A 14,746-nucleotide genomic window follows, 5' to 3' on the forward strand; every position below is an offset into this window, starting at 1 on the left:
TCATCTCAAGGGTAATTTTTATTGATGAGAAATGTTTTTGCAGATAGAAAAAGACAGCTTTCTTATTTGTATGACATTTTCCGTTTTGAAAAATTTCTTATTAAAGATTCCAACCCTTGAAGTACTGTTTGAGAAAAGCAGCTTCGCCATCAATAAGGATCCCACCCTTTATCAAAAATGAATCGATTGATCATGTCGAAAGCTCTCAGAGGCTGGTCATAGGGTAAAATGTGTCCTCCACCGCGAACAATGATCTGATAGGAGAAAAAGAAAAGAAAAATAGCAATGTAGAGAAATGCATATTCTAGATAAATGGGAAAGTGTTGGTTCAGATTGAAGCATTCTGGAAGCTTACAGGAACACAGAATATTCTAGAAACTCATGCCTTGGGCTATGCCAGTGTCTTCCCTTGGACAGCTTCAGTAAGAGGCACTTTTAAGGTGGGAAAGTTTTGAAGTTGTGTATTGAATTTTTCACAAAGTTGGGTTCATCATTACCTTGCGTAAAACTGGAAAATTTCTCCTTGTTTTTCTCCTCTTGGGAGGGAGTTAAGAGCTGTCTGCTCTCCCCCACCCTCCGCTGAGCTATAATTCTTACCTGGTTAGGCCCTGACGTGGGGAGCCACACCCAGGTCAGCTCTGTCTACAACTGAGCGGAGAAATGTACCCAACTTCACCCTTCAGTTATCTGGTCCGCCTGACCCCTACACTGAGCAGTACCTTCCCATTAGCCTTTACCATTAATAAAGGGGACATTGTCATTATCTAAAAAAAGTAACGCAAAAACTCCTTGCCACCTGAATTTTAAAAGACCATTTTTTTTTAGCAGCATAGAGTTAGAACATTCTCTCCCCACCCGATTATGAATTTTTTTTTAAACATACAGCAAGTTTAAAAGATTTCCACATGCACCATCTAGATTCTCTCATTAACACCCATGTTACTCATTTTCACGCGTAAGGGTTCCACTATTTATGTATTAATCCACCTTGTTTTTTTACACATTTTAAAGTCAAGTGGAGGTATCAGTACACTTTCTCCCAAACTGTGTGCAATACAAACACACAACAGCAGGCAGACTCACCACGTCTGGGTAACAGTGAGCCCTCTCAGGAAGTAAAAAACATTCTTAAAACATCCAGTTGAGGTGAATTCAGACCCACACATGGTCCTACAAAGGGTCCACCCTTGTGCTAGGCTCCCCACTGACAAAAGGGGACCAGTGTCTACACTCAGAAAGCCTCGAGGTCCAGCAAATGTCCCAGATAGAGGACAGGGGGGCCTGCGTGATTCAATTCCCAACAGGAAAGGGCTGACACTGAGGTCAGGAGGCCACACGCAGGAGAGACCAATGTGGCCTGTGCTACGTGGACAACACAGGGGTTAGTAGTGGATGGCGGGAGTGGACACACGCAGTGCAAGCATCACATTAGTAAGTTCTAGCTGGTGAATCACACCCAGCAATTAAAAGCCACTGAGACGAGGCCCTTCCGGAGAGGCTGTGCCCATTTTACCTGCTCCAGCCTGGGGGGCGCCGAGGCAGGAAAAGGTACACATATATTACATAGTGCATTTATGGTATGGACCCCCCAACCCACCATCGTACACGCACCCTTGCTGGGAGGTAAGAGGGACCAGCCTGGCTGGATGAATTAGACTTAGCAGCTCTCCCAGCTGTGCACCCACAAACGATGAGAGCGCATTCACACCGGCTCCCTCGAGGTGGCTGAGCTGTTTGGAGCTATTGTGGCCTGTCCGAGCCACACCATCGCAAGGGAGAGAATCAGCTGGAACCCTGGCTTCCGATGCAAACACCAGTGTTTTCAATCAAATTGTTGTTCTGGTACCATAATTCCTTCCTCGTGGGCCAAACTTTACAGCTTAGTCACAGAACATTTCACCCACTTCTCAACAGCCCGCCGAGGTAGGTGAGGGGAGGAGACCACCACTGCAGACATGAGATTGTACCTACTCCTGCTCTGCGATTGGAAACACCTGCTTTGCGTTACAGTCCATCGGGGTCCTCTGTGCCCTGCTGCACTAACGGCGGGGCCCACCTACCACACGTGTCCGGGCTTGCGTCTGGAAACCCACCACGTCCCATTCTGTCACAGACTGAAAGTAAACAGATGTGCGACAAGGGCCCCTGCGGATGACTCTGAAGGAAAATGTTCACTGCCCCCACCCTCTCAGGGTACAATTCTCTTCCTGTAACTTCCCATCCAAATCTCTGGCCTTGGCAGGAATCCGATGAGTGATTTTTATGCAACTTCAGCTCAGCAGAGGACACTTAATGAAGTCATGTGTGTGACAAAAGCCAGCTGCTTCCACTGGAAATGAGTTTGGCAGCTGTGGTCCAGAACAGCAATAAACCGAATACCCCGGAGCCAAGGTCACCCTCTGTCCAGGGCCAGCCTGCAGCTCATGGGGACAGCACAGTGTGGTAAGGCCCGGGCTCAGGGGAGTGAGGGCATCAGAACATGACTCCAGGCATGGCAAGCTGTGACTCTGGCCAGGTAACTGAACCCTCTAAGCCTCTGTTTCTTTGTACGACGGGGAAAGAAGTGTCACCACGGGGGACAGTTGTGAACTATGTGAGAAATTAATGAAATCACGTCTATGGGACACTGAGCACAATGTGTGACCTGGGGAGATACTCAAGAAATACTAGTCACTGTCATTATTCCCTAACAATTATCCTTCTTCAAAATGCAGCATCAAAACGCTTGTATCAACGCCCCTCGAATATTGTCTTCCCACGTTAGCATCGACAATCTTGGTTGAAGGAAGTGGCGTAAAACTTGAATGTGCATAACAACTCCTGAGTTGGTTGAGTGGACTCCTGGGCCCTGCCCATCGAGGGTCTATTTCTGAAGGGCTGGGGCGAGGCCTAAGGATGTGCATCTCTAACACTTCCGAGGGAATGCTGCTGCTGTTGGTCCAGAGCTTCCTCTGTGGGAACTACTGTTTAGAAGAACCATTTCTATCCTGTGACAGATCAGGCAATTTATTTACTTTGTGGGAGATTACAAACAGAGATTTGTTTAACACCTATGTATGACCTCACCTTAGGGTATTTCTTCCTGATGTTCTGCTCTCCTGGTACCACACACACACACACACACACACACACACACACCATGTCCATGATAATCATGTGGTCAGGAAGGGATGACACAGCTGGGTATTATAATTCTTATTCTCAGAGACCTGCCTGACCCAGTCCAATGCTGAGCTGCCATATGGAATGGCCAAGGGCCATGAAAAATGGTGTCATTAAGATGGGGAAGGAAATTCACTTGCCGCAGGTTCTCAAAGGATGCTCTCCAGCACACTCCTGGCCAGCATGCTGCCGAGGTCAGCCTCAGGAATAAATGTGTGTGTGCTGACAAATAGCGCCTCTGCTGTTTGCAGCCACGCTGCTCCCCACTCACAGAGGGCGGGCACAGGCCTCCACAGCGTTAAGGTGTGCAACAAGATGTGACAGCGCTGTGATCACCTGTTTAAATGTGACAAGATTAATCTCAAGGCTCCCTGGATGGAAATGGCCTCGTCACCAGAAACGGTACGTCTGGGCTGTTTCCACACTGGAGCCGAAACCGCCGGGCTCATGTGTTCCAGATGTCCCAGGGGTCGCAAACATGTCATGGGTTTTAAAAGGTTCTATAAAACACATTAAAACCTCAGTTCACTTCGTGTTTTAGAAAGCTGTACAATTCTGCCTGGAACTAGAAACATGGACTCGGCAGTAAAGGATTTCCCAGTCGTACCTTTTTAGGGGACAAAACATAGAGGGAAATTCCCAGTGGGCGTGTGGATGTGGATTGTCGGGGCTTGCAAGGGAATCTTGGAGGAAACAGATCACGGGACAGATTGCAGAGGGAGGATGAGGAGAGGGGAGCATTGCAGACAGAGGAAACTGTGTGTGTGTGCAAGCACTGGGGCACGGAACTCATGGCACGTGCCATGCCTTAACCTGCAATGGTTCAATTTATGAAGGCATAGAGGGAAAACAGAGGGAGGGTGAACAAGTAACCCTGTGTGACATGGTGCTGAAATGCATCGACCTCATCTGATAAGATGTGTGTGTGTGTTAAAATACACATGACATAAAATAAAATGACTATTCTAAGCATTTGACAGTGACCAGTTCAATAGCACTTAGTGCATTCACAACCTGTGCAGCCTCGTCACTCTCTAGTTGCAGAATGTTTTCATCACAAAGGAGGCCCCATTACCATTAGCCATTGCTTCCTCTCCTCTCTCCCTGCCAGTACCTGGCAGTCACTGCTCAGCTTTCTGTCTCTATGGGTTTACCTGTCCCAGAGGGTGACATATGGTCCAGGTAAGGACATGCTCAGATGTGCATTAGAGAAAGATGACTGAGGGTGTGCTGAGGAATGAAATGATACTGGGGCAAGTGAGGCGACTAGCTGTTCAGGTGACGTAGGTTCGTAGCACAGGTGATGAGAAGGGGAAGGGTGGAAGCAGTGAAATTAGTGATTAATTATATGTAAAGATGGAGTAAAAGCAGCCCCCCTAAGTCACACCCACATGTCCCCCACTTCAGGCTTTTGCGCAAGGGATTTTGGCTTTGACCAAGACGGAAGAAAAGAAGCCCCTGGGAGATGCAGGCTGAAGAGGCAGAAATCAGCACAGATGTGTAGTTCTTGTTTGTCACGATGGAATGATGGAGACACAAGGGAACCTTGTTTGTTATGGCTTCTGACTTACACTAAATTATTTATTATTTTTTATTTCATTGCACATTTATGAAATCTTACCTGTTAGCTTTCAGAAACAACCCATACATAGAAATAAAATAAATATGCACTCAAATAAAAATATACTAAGATGTAAAGGTACTTGGGAAGGAGAATTAAAAACAAGCTGAAGCTTGTTAGCAGCCATTTCCCAACTAAGAATGAGACAAGTCACTTAAAAAAAAATACACAAAAAAACAGCCAAAATCAAGGCTCACAGTTACTCCCATGACACCCAGGGACAACTCCTGAGATTTACAGCTCTACACCTCTAAGGTAGCAAGTGATCATTAAATAAGAGGGGGAAGGCTGCTTTTGCTCAACTACACGTGCCCCTTGCAATGGTACACATTTTTAGAGTAGTCAATAATTACTGTTGGTATTGCCTTAAAGTTCCCAAAGGGCCTCCCAGAGGCACCATCTTGCTTAATCAGTTGCAACCGTATTGTAATTCGGGATTTCCACTTTTGCCTATGTCACAACAGCGTGTGCCACACCACTTCACTCCAGTAGAGCATACACTCAGGTCCAGCTTTCTGGCTTTAAGCCCAGCTCCATGACTTTGGCCAGGGACTTAACTGCCTCTACTTTCTCATCTGTAAAATGAAGTCAACATATGGGTGACCAGTTGTTCTAGTTTGCCCCGGATTGAGGGGCTCCTGGAAACACAGACATCTAGTGCTACAAACTGGAAAGTGCCAGACAAGCCAGGATGGTTGGTCACTCTAAGGATATTTAACCTTTTGTGGGATTCAAAGGGAGAATGCATATAGAATGCCACATGGCATTCAGCCCGCAGGTATGGCTTAAGCTTGAATCATGTGCCATGTTGACAAATAATAAGCTCTCAAGCAGTGGTCATCATGCTACTATTGACTGACTTTTTATGGTCAAAGGAATAGTTTTCCTTTTAAGAGTGGAGGAGGAGCATATGTTACAACTAGAGGCCCAGTGCATGAAATCTGTTTATGGATAGGTTTCCTAGACCTGGCTGGTGATCAGGGCCCATCAGGTCCCCCACCTCCTAACCTCCCCACCGCCTCCTTTTCTTGCTCCTTCAGTGCCCCACCGCTGCTGCTGATTGCCCACCATGTTCCATGCCACCCCCTGGTGGTCAGTGCACATCATAGTGAGCGATCAAACTCCCATTCTCCTGGTTGAACTCCCAAAGGGACACTTTGCATATTAGCTTTATAGATAGATAGTAATAACTACAAAATGCATTACTATACTTTTTCAGAGAGAAAAGATGATAAAATATTCACCAGGAGTGGGTATTTCTCTTCCAGGCTTCTTTCATTTCCATGCGATGAGCCCCTCCTTCCCATGGGCAAGGTCCCAGTGACGGTAAGAAAGCAGCTTGAACATGAGCTCTAGCCTCTGTCAATAGACTTGACTAACTACCAAGACTGAGTTTTAGCCTTACGTCTGCCAACACCAGGATCCACCCCATTCTTTCCCTCCACCGCCTTCCGCCACATTCAATGCCAAACACCCTCTTCTCCCCACACAGAAATGTCAAGCGAGCAAGACCTTACTTGTCTTAGCAGAATGAGAGAAAGCTGTTCTGTCTTTTTTCCCTTTTAAGAACCCACTTAAACAACAAAAGGATTTGATGCAATTAAAAAGTAATAGAAACTCCACTTCCTCCATGTCCAGTTTTATATTTGACAGCCACAAGAGGATAAGAAGCACAATCCAGGTCATTAATGGCCCTTCCTCAGGATCTGGCTTTACGATCTGCATTCATAGTTTTTCTTTGAGGACAGACTGAGTGGGAGGAGAGGGCACAGGGGCAACAGGGAATGCTAATGGCAGTGTCCTGAGCACCGAGAGCCTGACTCACTCGCCACTTCTGGGTGACATGGAAGCCAGAGCCAGCCAGCCTGCTAATACTGTGTCTCCTGCAGACACCGCAGGTGGACTTCACAGTGGAGTGCTGGGCTCTGGCACCTGTGCACATCGCTGCCCCGCTCCACACCCAGGACGTTGCCTTGGTAGCTTGAACCCAGCTGTGGTGGGCATATTCCCACCAGGGCAACTGACAGCCACTACAGATCAGCATCTCTCCCCCTCCAACCCCGTTCACCCTCAGGCCACTGGTTCTCTGACGTCTTGATTCTATTGGGCAAAGATGAAGTATTTGGGCTTTCTTCCTCTTTCTCAAAATAAATCACCCAAATGGGTAAATGAATGACCCTTCCTCAGTATCTACAATAGCTTTACAATCTGCATTCGTGGGTTGAAATGTCTCTGACACCTTGGTTCAGGAAGTCAGACGGGCCGGGTCGCAAATACCCGCAGGAAGGCGAGAACACCCAGTCGCCTGTGTCCAGCCCTGCTCTCCCTCTTGGTTCCAGTGAAACTGGCAAGAGTCCTGGAAGGGCACACCACCGGGTTCCGGGAACTTCCGCTGGTGTCAGAGCCCTTGAGGCACTCCAGAGCCGGTCTGTTTGGGACAACTGGCCAGACAGGGCTCCTAGGTTTAACTGTGTTCCTGGCCCACAGCCTAAGAGGACCCAGAACCTGCAAATGTCCAGGGACTTCTGATACGGAACATGCCAAAGGGCACAGCGTTTTCGTGATGCCATTACTTGAAAGAAAACAAGGTCCACAGTTGTTACTGCCAAAGCAAAGATGGCGCAAAGCAAAACGGGGCCCTGAGTCCAGGGGACAATGGAACAGTTTCAACATCTTCATTTTGTTTCGCCCCCCCTAACCATTTCTCTACCCCACTCCACCCTCCACCTTGTTAATTCTCTGGCTCTGTGTAACATTCCCACAAGCGATTTCTTGACCCGGCCTACACTTCCTTAAGTTAAACAACAAAAAAGCCACTGTTTAAAAAGCAAATCCAATTCCTTCTTTGTTCCTCAAATAGTATAAATTTTTAAAACCCATCCTCCCTGTGTGGATTGTACTTTAGATGTGAAACTTCTTCGTATTTATTCACTTCCCATGATGAAATGGTTCTCTGTGAAATTTCAATAGAGTATTAAAGACCACTCAACGGCTAAGAGAAGATTGTGCATCATTGCCTAGCAGCTATACCTCGGTAAATAGATTTGCTATCCAATTTATGTTTTAAATAATACAATAAATTAGCTCCTTCAGAATTAGCTAAGTGCATATTTGGGTAGCTTAATTTAGAAGCATTCTTTTATGCGAAGTCCTCTCTCATGAAAAAGAACCACATAAACCAAGAGGACTCTTGGCAAATAATCAGAGTAAAATTGGGAGTTGCTATTGTTTATTATTCCCTTTGTTTTCAGGAAGCAAGCTGTGTCCTTTTTTAAGGAAAGGAAAATAAATCAAATACCAAGGGTTCGATATTTTAAAAGGAGAGGACACTGCAGTCAGCCCCGGAGATAATGAAACTTTTGCACGATCTTCCATAAATTGGTTTCCCAGGCTGCTTCCCCTCACTCCCCCTATGTCACACAGAAAGGAAATAGTCTTCAGCTGACATCAGCAGCGCATCCTTTGGCTCCGAGTGGATTGTTTTGAACTATTCATTATCTCCGCATGTCTAGTCTGTTTCCAAGAAGACATTGTGGTGTGTACAAGTGGGGAGTGACAATAGCATTTCTTGAGAATTATAGTACACACACACACACACACACACACACACACACACACTGTGGGAACCATGCCAGGTCCCCGGATAGTCAAGGCCAGTCGCAGCAGAGGCCTTGTTATCAATACACCAGAATGGCCAAAGGCTGCTCTGGGCATGAGCCTAAGTAGGATGTTCAAGGACTCTGAGCCTGGGACTCCTAATCAGGCCAAGAGACCATGAGCAGGTGCAAGGACACACAGCACACTGTGCCCTTCAGTGGCCAATATGATTGGTGTAACTATTGGCACAAAGCCTTCTTTGTCTAAGTAGTGTAAAATAGGGTACTGACCAGCAAGTTGGATGGAGTAGGCTGGAGTCAGCTGAGGATGGAGTGAGAAGAAGTCTGCTAGAGAGAGCAGCTGGGCAGGAGAGACAGAGGAAGCTGCTGAGCCAGAGAGCTCAGATACCGCTATGATGTAAGGCAGTGAGTCTGGGAGGCAGCGTGTGACTGTTCAGATAACAGCTGTGGGCACAGAGGCTGCTGCTGCTTTCTGGGAAAGATAAGTGTTCACCAGCACTGGCTGCCTGCCTATGTGGATTTTGCTGTGAGGACTGTTCTTGTCTGATGGCTGTGTGGCCACTGGTTTCAGCAATAAAGACTCATTCTCATGCACCCACAACCTCTCATGGCTTCTCTGTCTGAGACCTGGCTGCTTAGGAGGTCCAGCCCCAGGCAGAGGGGCTCGGACCCAATACCTGCTGTCTGGTGAGCAGAGGATAAAGGAGGAACTTGGACTAAGCTCCCAACAATTAGTAGAGTGGGCAGAGTTCAAGCAAGAACCAGCCCTGGCGTAGTCTGATAGGAAAATTTAGAAGACATGGACTCACAGCCTCTCAGAGATATTCAGAGCACCAGAGCTTGTGCAGGGCTCTTGCTACTGGCACACACACACACACACACACACACACGAGAAGGGCATAGGCATGAGGCAGGGGCCAGTTTGGTTTTAATTCTAATTTGTTGACCATTTACTGAATGCCAGGATCTGTGCTCTGGGCTTGCTACCAACAGAAAAAATACATCTTTCCTGCCATCAATGAGCTCAGTGTGAAACGGGACTACAGAGTTAAAACAAACAAACAAACAAACAAACAAACAAACAGTGTGCCCCTGTCATGGGAAAGTGACCCAGAGAGGACAGTGAGGCATTCTGGGAGCAGGGCTTCCCACAGGTGACGCCTCAGCTTAGCTTTGGATGGTGCATGGAGGCTTCCAGGCAGTCAGTCAGAGGAGGAGAAAGGGCCTTATGAGAAAGAGGGAGGGCAGCCCATGGGAACTGCTGGCTGACAAAACAGCAGGGTGTGTTTGGAAAATTATAAGGAGTTTTGTTTTCTTTTTCAAAATTCTAATTGGGAAAAAGGGAGAGTGAGACGTCAAGTTGGTGAAAGAAGCCTAGGCCAGATCAACCATCATCACCGTCCCAGTAAAGAGCTTGGGCTTGGTTCTGCAGGTAGTAGTCAGAGAAAGGTTTTAAACAGAGAAAACACGACCAGACTTGCTTTTCGGAAAAAGCACAAAGAGGAGGGGAGATTGGAGAGGAGGGAGACTAGTTAAGACCAGCTATGGGGGCCCTTGTAAAAGGCAAAACATTTAAACAACAACTTAAAACACATATTTAGAGAGTTGTTCAATAGCAGCTCTTAAAACTTGTGCCTTTTCTTCAAACACCACAGGGAGAAATTGTTTTAGTTTAGAATTTATAATGTGGGGTAGCCATCATTTTTTTCCCTAGTGTCTCCACAATGCTGTATAAAATCAGTGTTTTTCTTTTTAAGTAATTCTGTGTGGTTTTTGTGCCGAGCACTGGGAAATGAATCAAGCCATGGCAATGAGAAGGATATTGGAAAGCAGATGTGAGAAATGCTAGCTCAGGGACTGGGTGAGTAATATTTGCCAATTACAATTTTTCTTAATTTTCTGGTAAGACTCAGAGCAAAGCAATTTCTAAATAACTTCCCTTCCTTGTTGTTTTAATGGAAAAGTAATGGAAGTGAGGGGCCTTGTGCTGTGTCAGAAAATACTCAGGTCCTTCTCCCAAATGGTCTGCAAAGCCATGATGTCAGTTGAAATCTGTCTATTTTATCTAGTTGCTTCTTATACTGAGCCACTGTAGATGAGTGGATGTAAAAAAGATGCCAAAAGAATACATTTCTTTTTTTTTAAAGCTGGATATTTTGGTAGCCAGTCTCAGCTCAGGACATCCTAAAAGAAAAATGCCTCTGAGAAACCGAAGCAGCACCAACACTTAGATATGACATGTTCATCAGCCCCCGTCACTGCGTGGATGCTGGTCTCAGGCTGATGATAGCCAGAGAAGAAGACGAGAAAGACAGCAAGAGAAGAAAGCAAGCCATGAGTGTTAGACATGGGAAGGACATTAATCCCTTCTTCAACTGAAGCCCGAGGAAAAGATGACTAGAGACAGGTCAATAAAATTTGACAAGACGGTGGAATAACCAGAATTCTTACACATTACTGGCAAGAATGCATCAATCTGGAAAACAAGTTGGCATTACCTTACGAAGTTGAAGACACTCGAATCCTGTAAACTCATCAATTCCACCTCTAGGCAATATTCTTAACAGAAACTCTTATACACAGGGCACAAGGAGACATGTACAAGAATGTTCACAGCAGCAAAATTTGTAGTTGTAGAAAACTGGAAACAACCCAAATGTCCAGTAGCAGTGGAATGGACAGAGAATAGAAGCACACAACAGAATACTATACCGCGATGAAAAAGGATGAGGCACAACTGCACATATCAACATGGGTGAATCTCACAAAGGCTTGCATAGCAAACGTATGTTATTGCAAAATACATACAGAGCAATCATTAAAATTAAACATAAAAGTAAAATATCATTTATGGAGATATAATATGTTGATGGAGATGCATATCTGTAATAAAACTACTAATTTTTAAAAAGGGCAAAAGGATGGTAGAAACAAAATCTAGGGCAGTGAGGAAAGGGGATGGGTTTGGGGAGGGCAAACTCACGCTTATGTTGCATTTCTTAAACTAGCTGGCTAAGTCTAAGGGTGTTCATTTACCACTGTTTGTTTACTTTTACACAAATAGTATACCTATTCTTTGGCTATTATTCAATTTTTAATTTAAGAAAAGAAAAGCCACCTTCTGATGTTGCCAACTCACAAAAAAAACACACACCATAAATCTTTAAAAAATTAAACATGTTCTCTGCTGTGCTGTTTTCTTCTGGCCAACCCAGAGAGGATGAGATGGGCTGTCAGCCTAAAAGCCAATCGGGAGGAGATAGAGAAGCAATTGAATGGAAACAAAGGCAACCTCGAGAAGTCCCCTTCTGGAAAGCAGCTCAAAGGAGACAGAGCTGCTGCCAGAATCTAAACCTTGGGACTCCGGTTGCTGCATAAAAAAATAAATGTTCGGAACAAAAACAAACACCCACATCTCCATGCTGGACAGCAGCAGAGCAAGTTGCCAAATATTTGACTGTCTTTTTTTTTTTTTTTTTTTTCTGGATTGTTTTTTACTCTCTAAATCTAAACTCCATATTCCTCTTCTTCTCTGTTCCCATATGTTAGAAGCTAAGTCCAGATGGGAAAAACAAAACAAAAAAAGGTTGGGTGCTCCATTTATTGTCAACAGGGATGGCTCAGATTATTGTTCAACTAAGGAGCTCAGTGCTTTAGAAACATCTCATTATTTGATGTAGCCACTTCTACATGCTATCATTAGACTGCCATGGAGCAAAATGCAGAATACCTCACAGCCCTCTCTAGCAGTATTTCTTCCATGTATCATCAAGAGTTTCCTTATTACAGTGAAGATGAACCTGGATACAATTACAGTAGGTCCAGGCCTTTCTGATAAATAATATTCAGTCCATTTAGTCATTTGAGCCTTTAAGTATCTCTTAAGGACCCTCTTAGAGAAAAACAGATTAATGCTGGACATCAATAAAGGCAGTAGAAGTATTTATTACATGCTTACTAGGTGCTAGGTAGAGTGTCAAGTAATGTATAAGCATTCTTTCAATTAATCCTAATAATTAATCCTCCCTTAAGAGAGATGGGAGTTAATATTATCCCAACGTCACAGATGAGGGATCTCTTGGCGAGCTTAATTTGCTGAAGGTCACACAACTAGGAAGTGGTGTAACAAGGAGGGAAACCGGGTCTAACATAGTATCTAGCCCTAATCCCTATACTACAAGGTCACTGGAGTATGATGATAGTAGAAGTAGTTAGAGTTGCCATTGAAATACATTAGAAATAAAATTCAAGTCTACTTGATAGCTATGCTTGTAACTTCTCCATCTGGAGTCACCAAAGGTGGTCAGTGGTTTGGGTTGGTGAGGGTCTATAAATTATTTTTAACAATTAAAATAGTGTAAAACATGGGTTCTTGGTCTTTTAGTGCCATGGATTTCTATGGCTATTATCTAATGCAGCCAGGGACACCTCTTAGAACAATGTTTTAAAATGTAATATATATATATTTAGTGTAATATGTACATTATACAAATATTTATCTATATAAAAGCTTAAGCGACCATTTAACCATTTGACCAGTAGCTATGATGCCCACTGACCACCAGAAGACAGCTGCTCAATCACAGGCATGAAAACATGGAATAGACTGATAAATCTCAGAGGGAAGTAGGGAGGGGGAGGGAAGGAAGAGATTAATCAAAGATCTTATATGGATACTAGAGGCCCAGTGCATGGATTCGTGCACTGGAGGGGTCCCTCTGCTTGGCCTGCAGGTTTCTGACGTACCCTGAGTGTACCAGATTGCGAGAGGGTGCAGGCCAGGCCAAGAGACCCCACCAGTGCACAAATCCATACACTGGGCCTCTAGTATATAATAAAATAGATCACACATGAAGCCATTACATTGAAATTATCAATCTAATAAGAAACACATTTGTGATATAGTAACGTACATATTTATACATCAACATATCCAATAAGAACTACCAATGGGTCTGATAACTACTATAATTTTAAAGTAGTGATGGCCATAAACACTGTTTTACGGTATTTGCAATGACATGTGTATTTGATATGGAGATACTTCTGCTTTCTAATGGAGACAAAGTCAAAGGCACTGCCAATGCTACTGTGGTTTGTTGCCTGCACTCATAATGGCAGGAAATGCTAAATTTTAAAATTCATAATGGCAGGAAATGCTTAGCAGTTAGTACAAATAAAGCTGCAATTCTTTTTCCCTTCTGAGTTCACTGACCCCTTGAATCTTAAGCACAGGCCTGAACCCAGGTTAAGAACCCTTCTTCAATAACCTAAAGATCACCTCCTGGAAGTGCTAAGCTTATTCCTGATAAGGCTTTGATGCATTTGAATTTTTGCTTTGACATGGAATCAGTTGTATTCATCCATTATAGCACATGAACAAAGAATAAGGACGTAAAATCCAGGAACAAGTTCACTGTGACTGGTGGACCACATATTGCTGAGAACTCTGTGGATGGTGTTTACAGTAGACCATGCTTGATCTAATGGTGTCTGTGTTGGAAAGCAACACACATCCACTGCTACCTAAAGACTTTGCATGGAGGATCACCTTGTTTCAGGATAGGGCCAAAACTCTGCTGGGAAAGGGAAGCTAATGTTTTGAATGAATGAGTTTTTCTACAAGTCTGAATTACCTACGTACGGTCTGTCAGTGTTTTGAGAGAACAAAGGCCACTTGTAAACCTACGATGCATGGTGGAGACTGTGATCTGAAACTTGACTTCAGGTCTTGGTTGAAGATTTCAGAGAAGCAGTGGACACTGTGGACTAGGAGGCACTTTGCTAAATGTGATGCTTCTGCTCAATGGCTGGTTTGTTTAGAGTAAAACTATGTTCTCAGGTTTCTGATTGGCCTGGAAGTAAATAACATAGGTCAGAGTTTAGAAAACAGAGTTTAGAAAACATCAGAGTGGAAGTTTATCCAAACAGAAGCCACACAGGATTCCTGTAAGATGAAGGCCATTTTAATACCAATAAAGGGACAAAGCACATACAAAGGACAAAGCTATGTATTAGAATTCCCTAAGAGAAATACTGATGCTCAAGTCCTGCCTCAGACCAATAAAGTCAGAATATCTGGAGACAGGGCCTGGGAATCTGTACTTGTAAAGATTGAGACACACTGATTTAATTAATGTAGTAGATCAACAATGGCCCCAAATTCTTTGCTATTCTTCTCATCAAGATAAAATCTGGCCTTGCTCTGTGATTTGCTATGACCCAGAGAATGAATGGGCTTTGGAACCCTGGTTTTACAAGGACTGGTATCTTTTGCTTCTCAATTTGGGGGACCAGCCATCATGCTGTGCAGGCCAGGCCAGGACACTGCATGGTTAGAGGCCAT

At 44.5% G+C, this 14,746-nt stretch overlaps 1 protein-coding gene across 1 annotated transcript in view; it reads right to left on the reverse strand.

Annotated features, from left to right (window-relative positions):
- CPVL (carboxypeptidase vitellogenic like) overlaps nucleotides 1–14,746 on the reverse strand; it is a 96,160-nt gene continuing 81,414 nt past the window's right edge. Inside the window, exon 13 of the mRNA XM_036453748.2 lies at nucleotides 1–254. Coding sequence (XP_036309641.1) covers nucleotides 150–254 — 105 coding nt within the window. The 3' untranslated portion in view covers nucleotides 1–149. The remainder of the gene's footprint in view (nucleotides 255–14,746) is intronic.

The sequence above is a fragment of the Pipistrellus kuhlii genome, unplaced genomic scaffold (assembly GCF_014108245.1).
Source record: "Pipistrellus kuhlii isolate mPipKuh1 unplaced genomic scaffold, mPipKuh1.p scaffold_m20_p_26, whole genome shotgun sequence".
NCBI lineage: Eukaryota > Metazoa > Chordata > Mammalia > Chiroptera > Vespertilionidae > Pipistrellus > Pipistrellus kuhlii.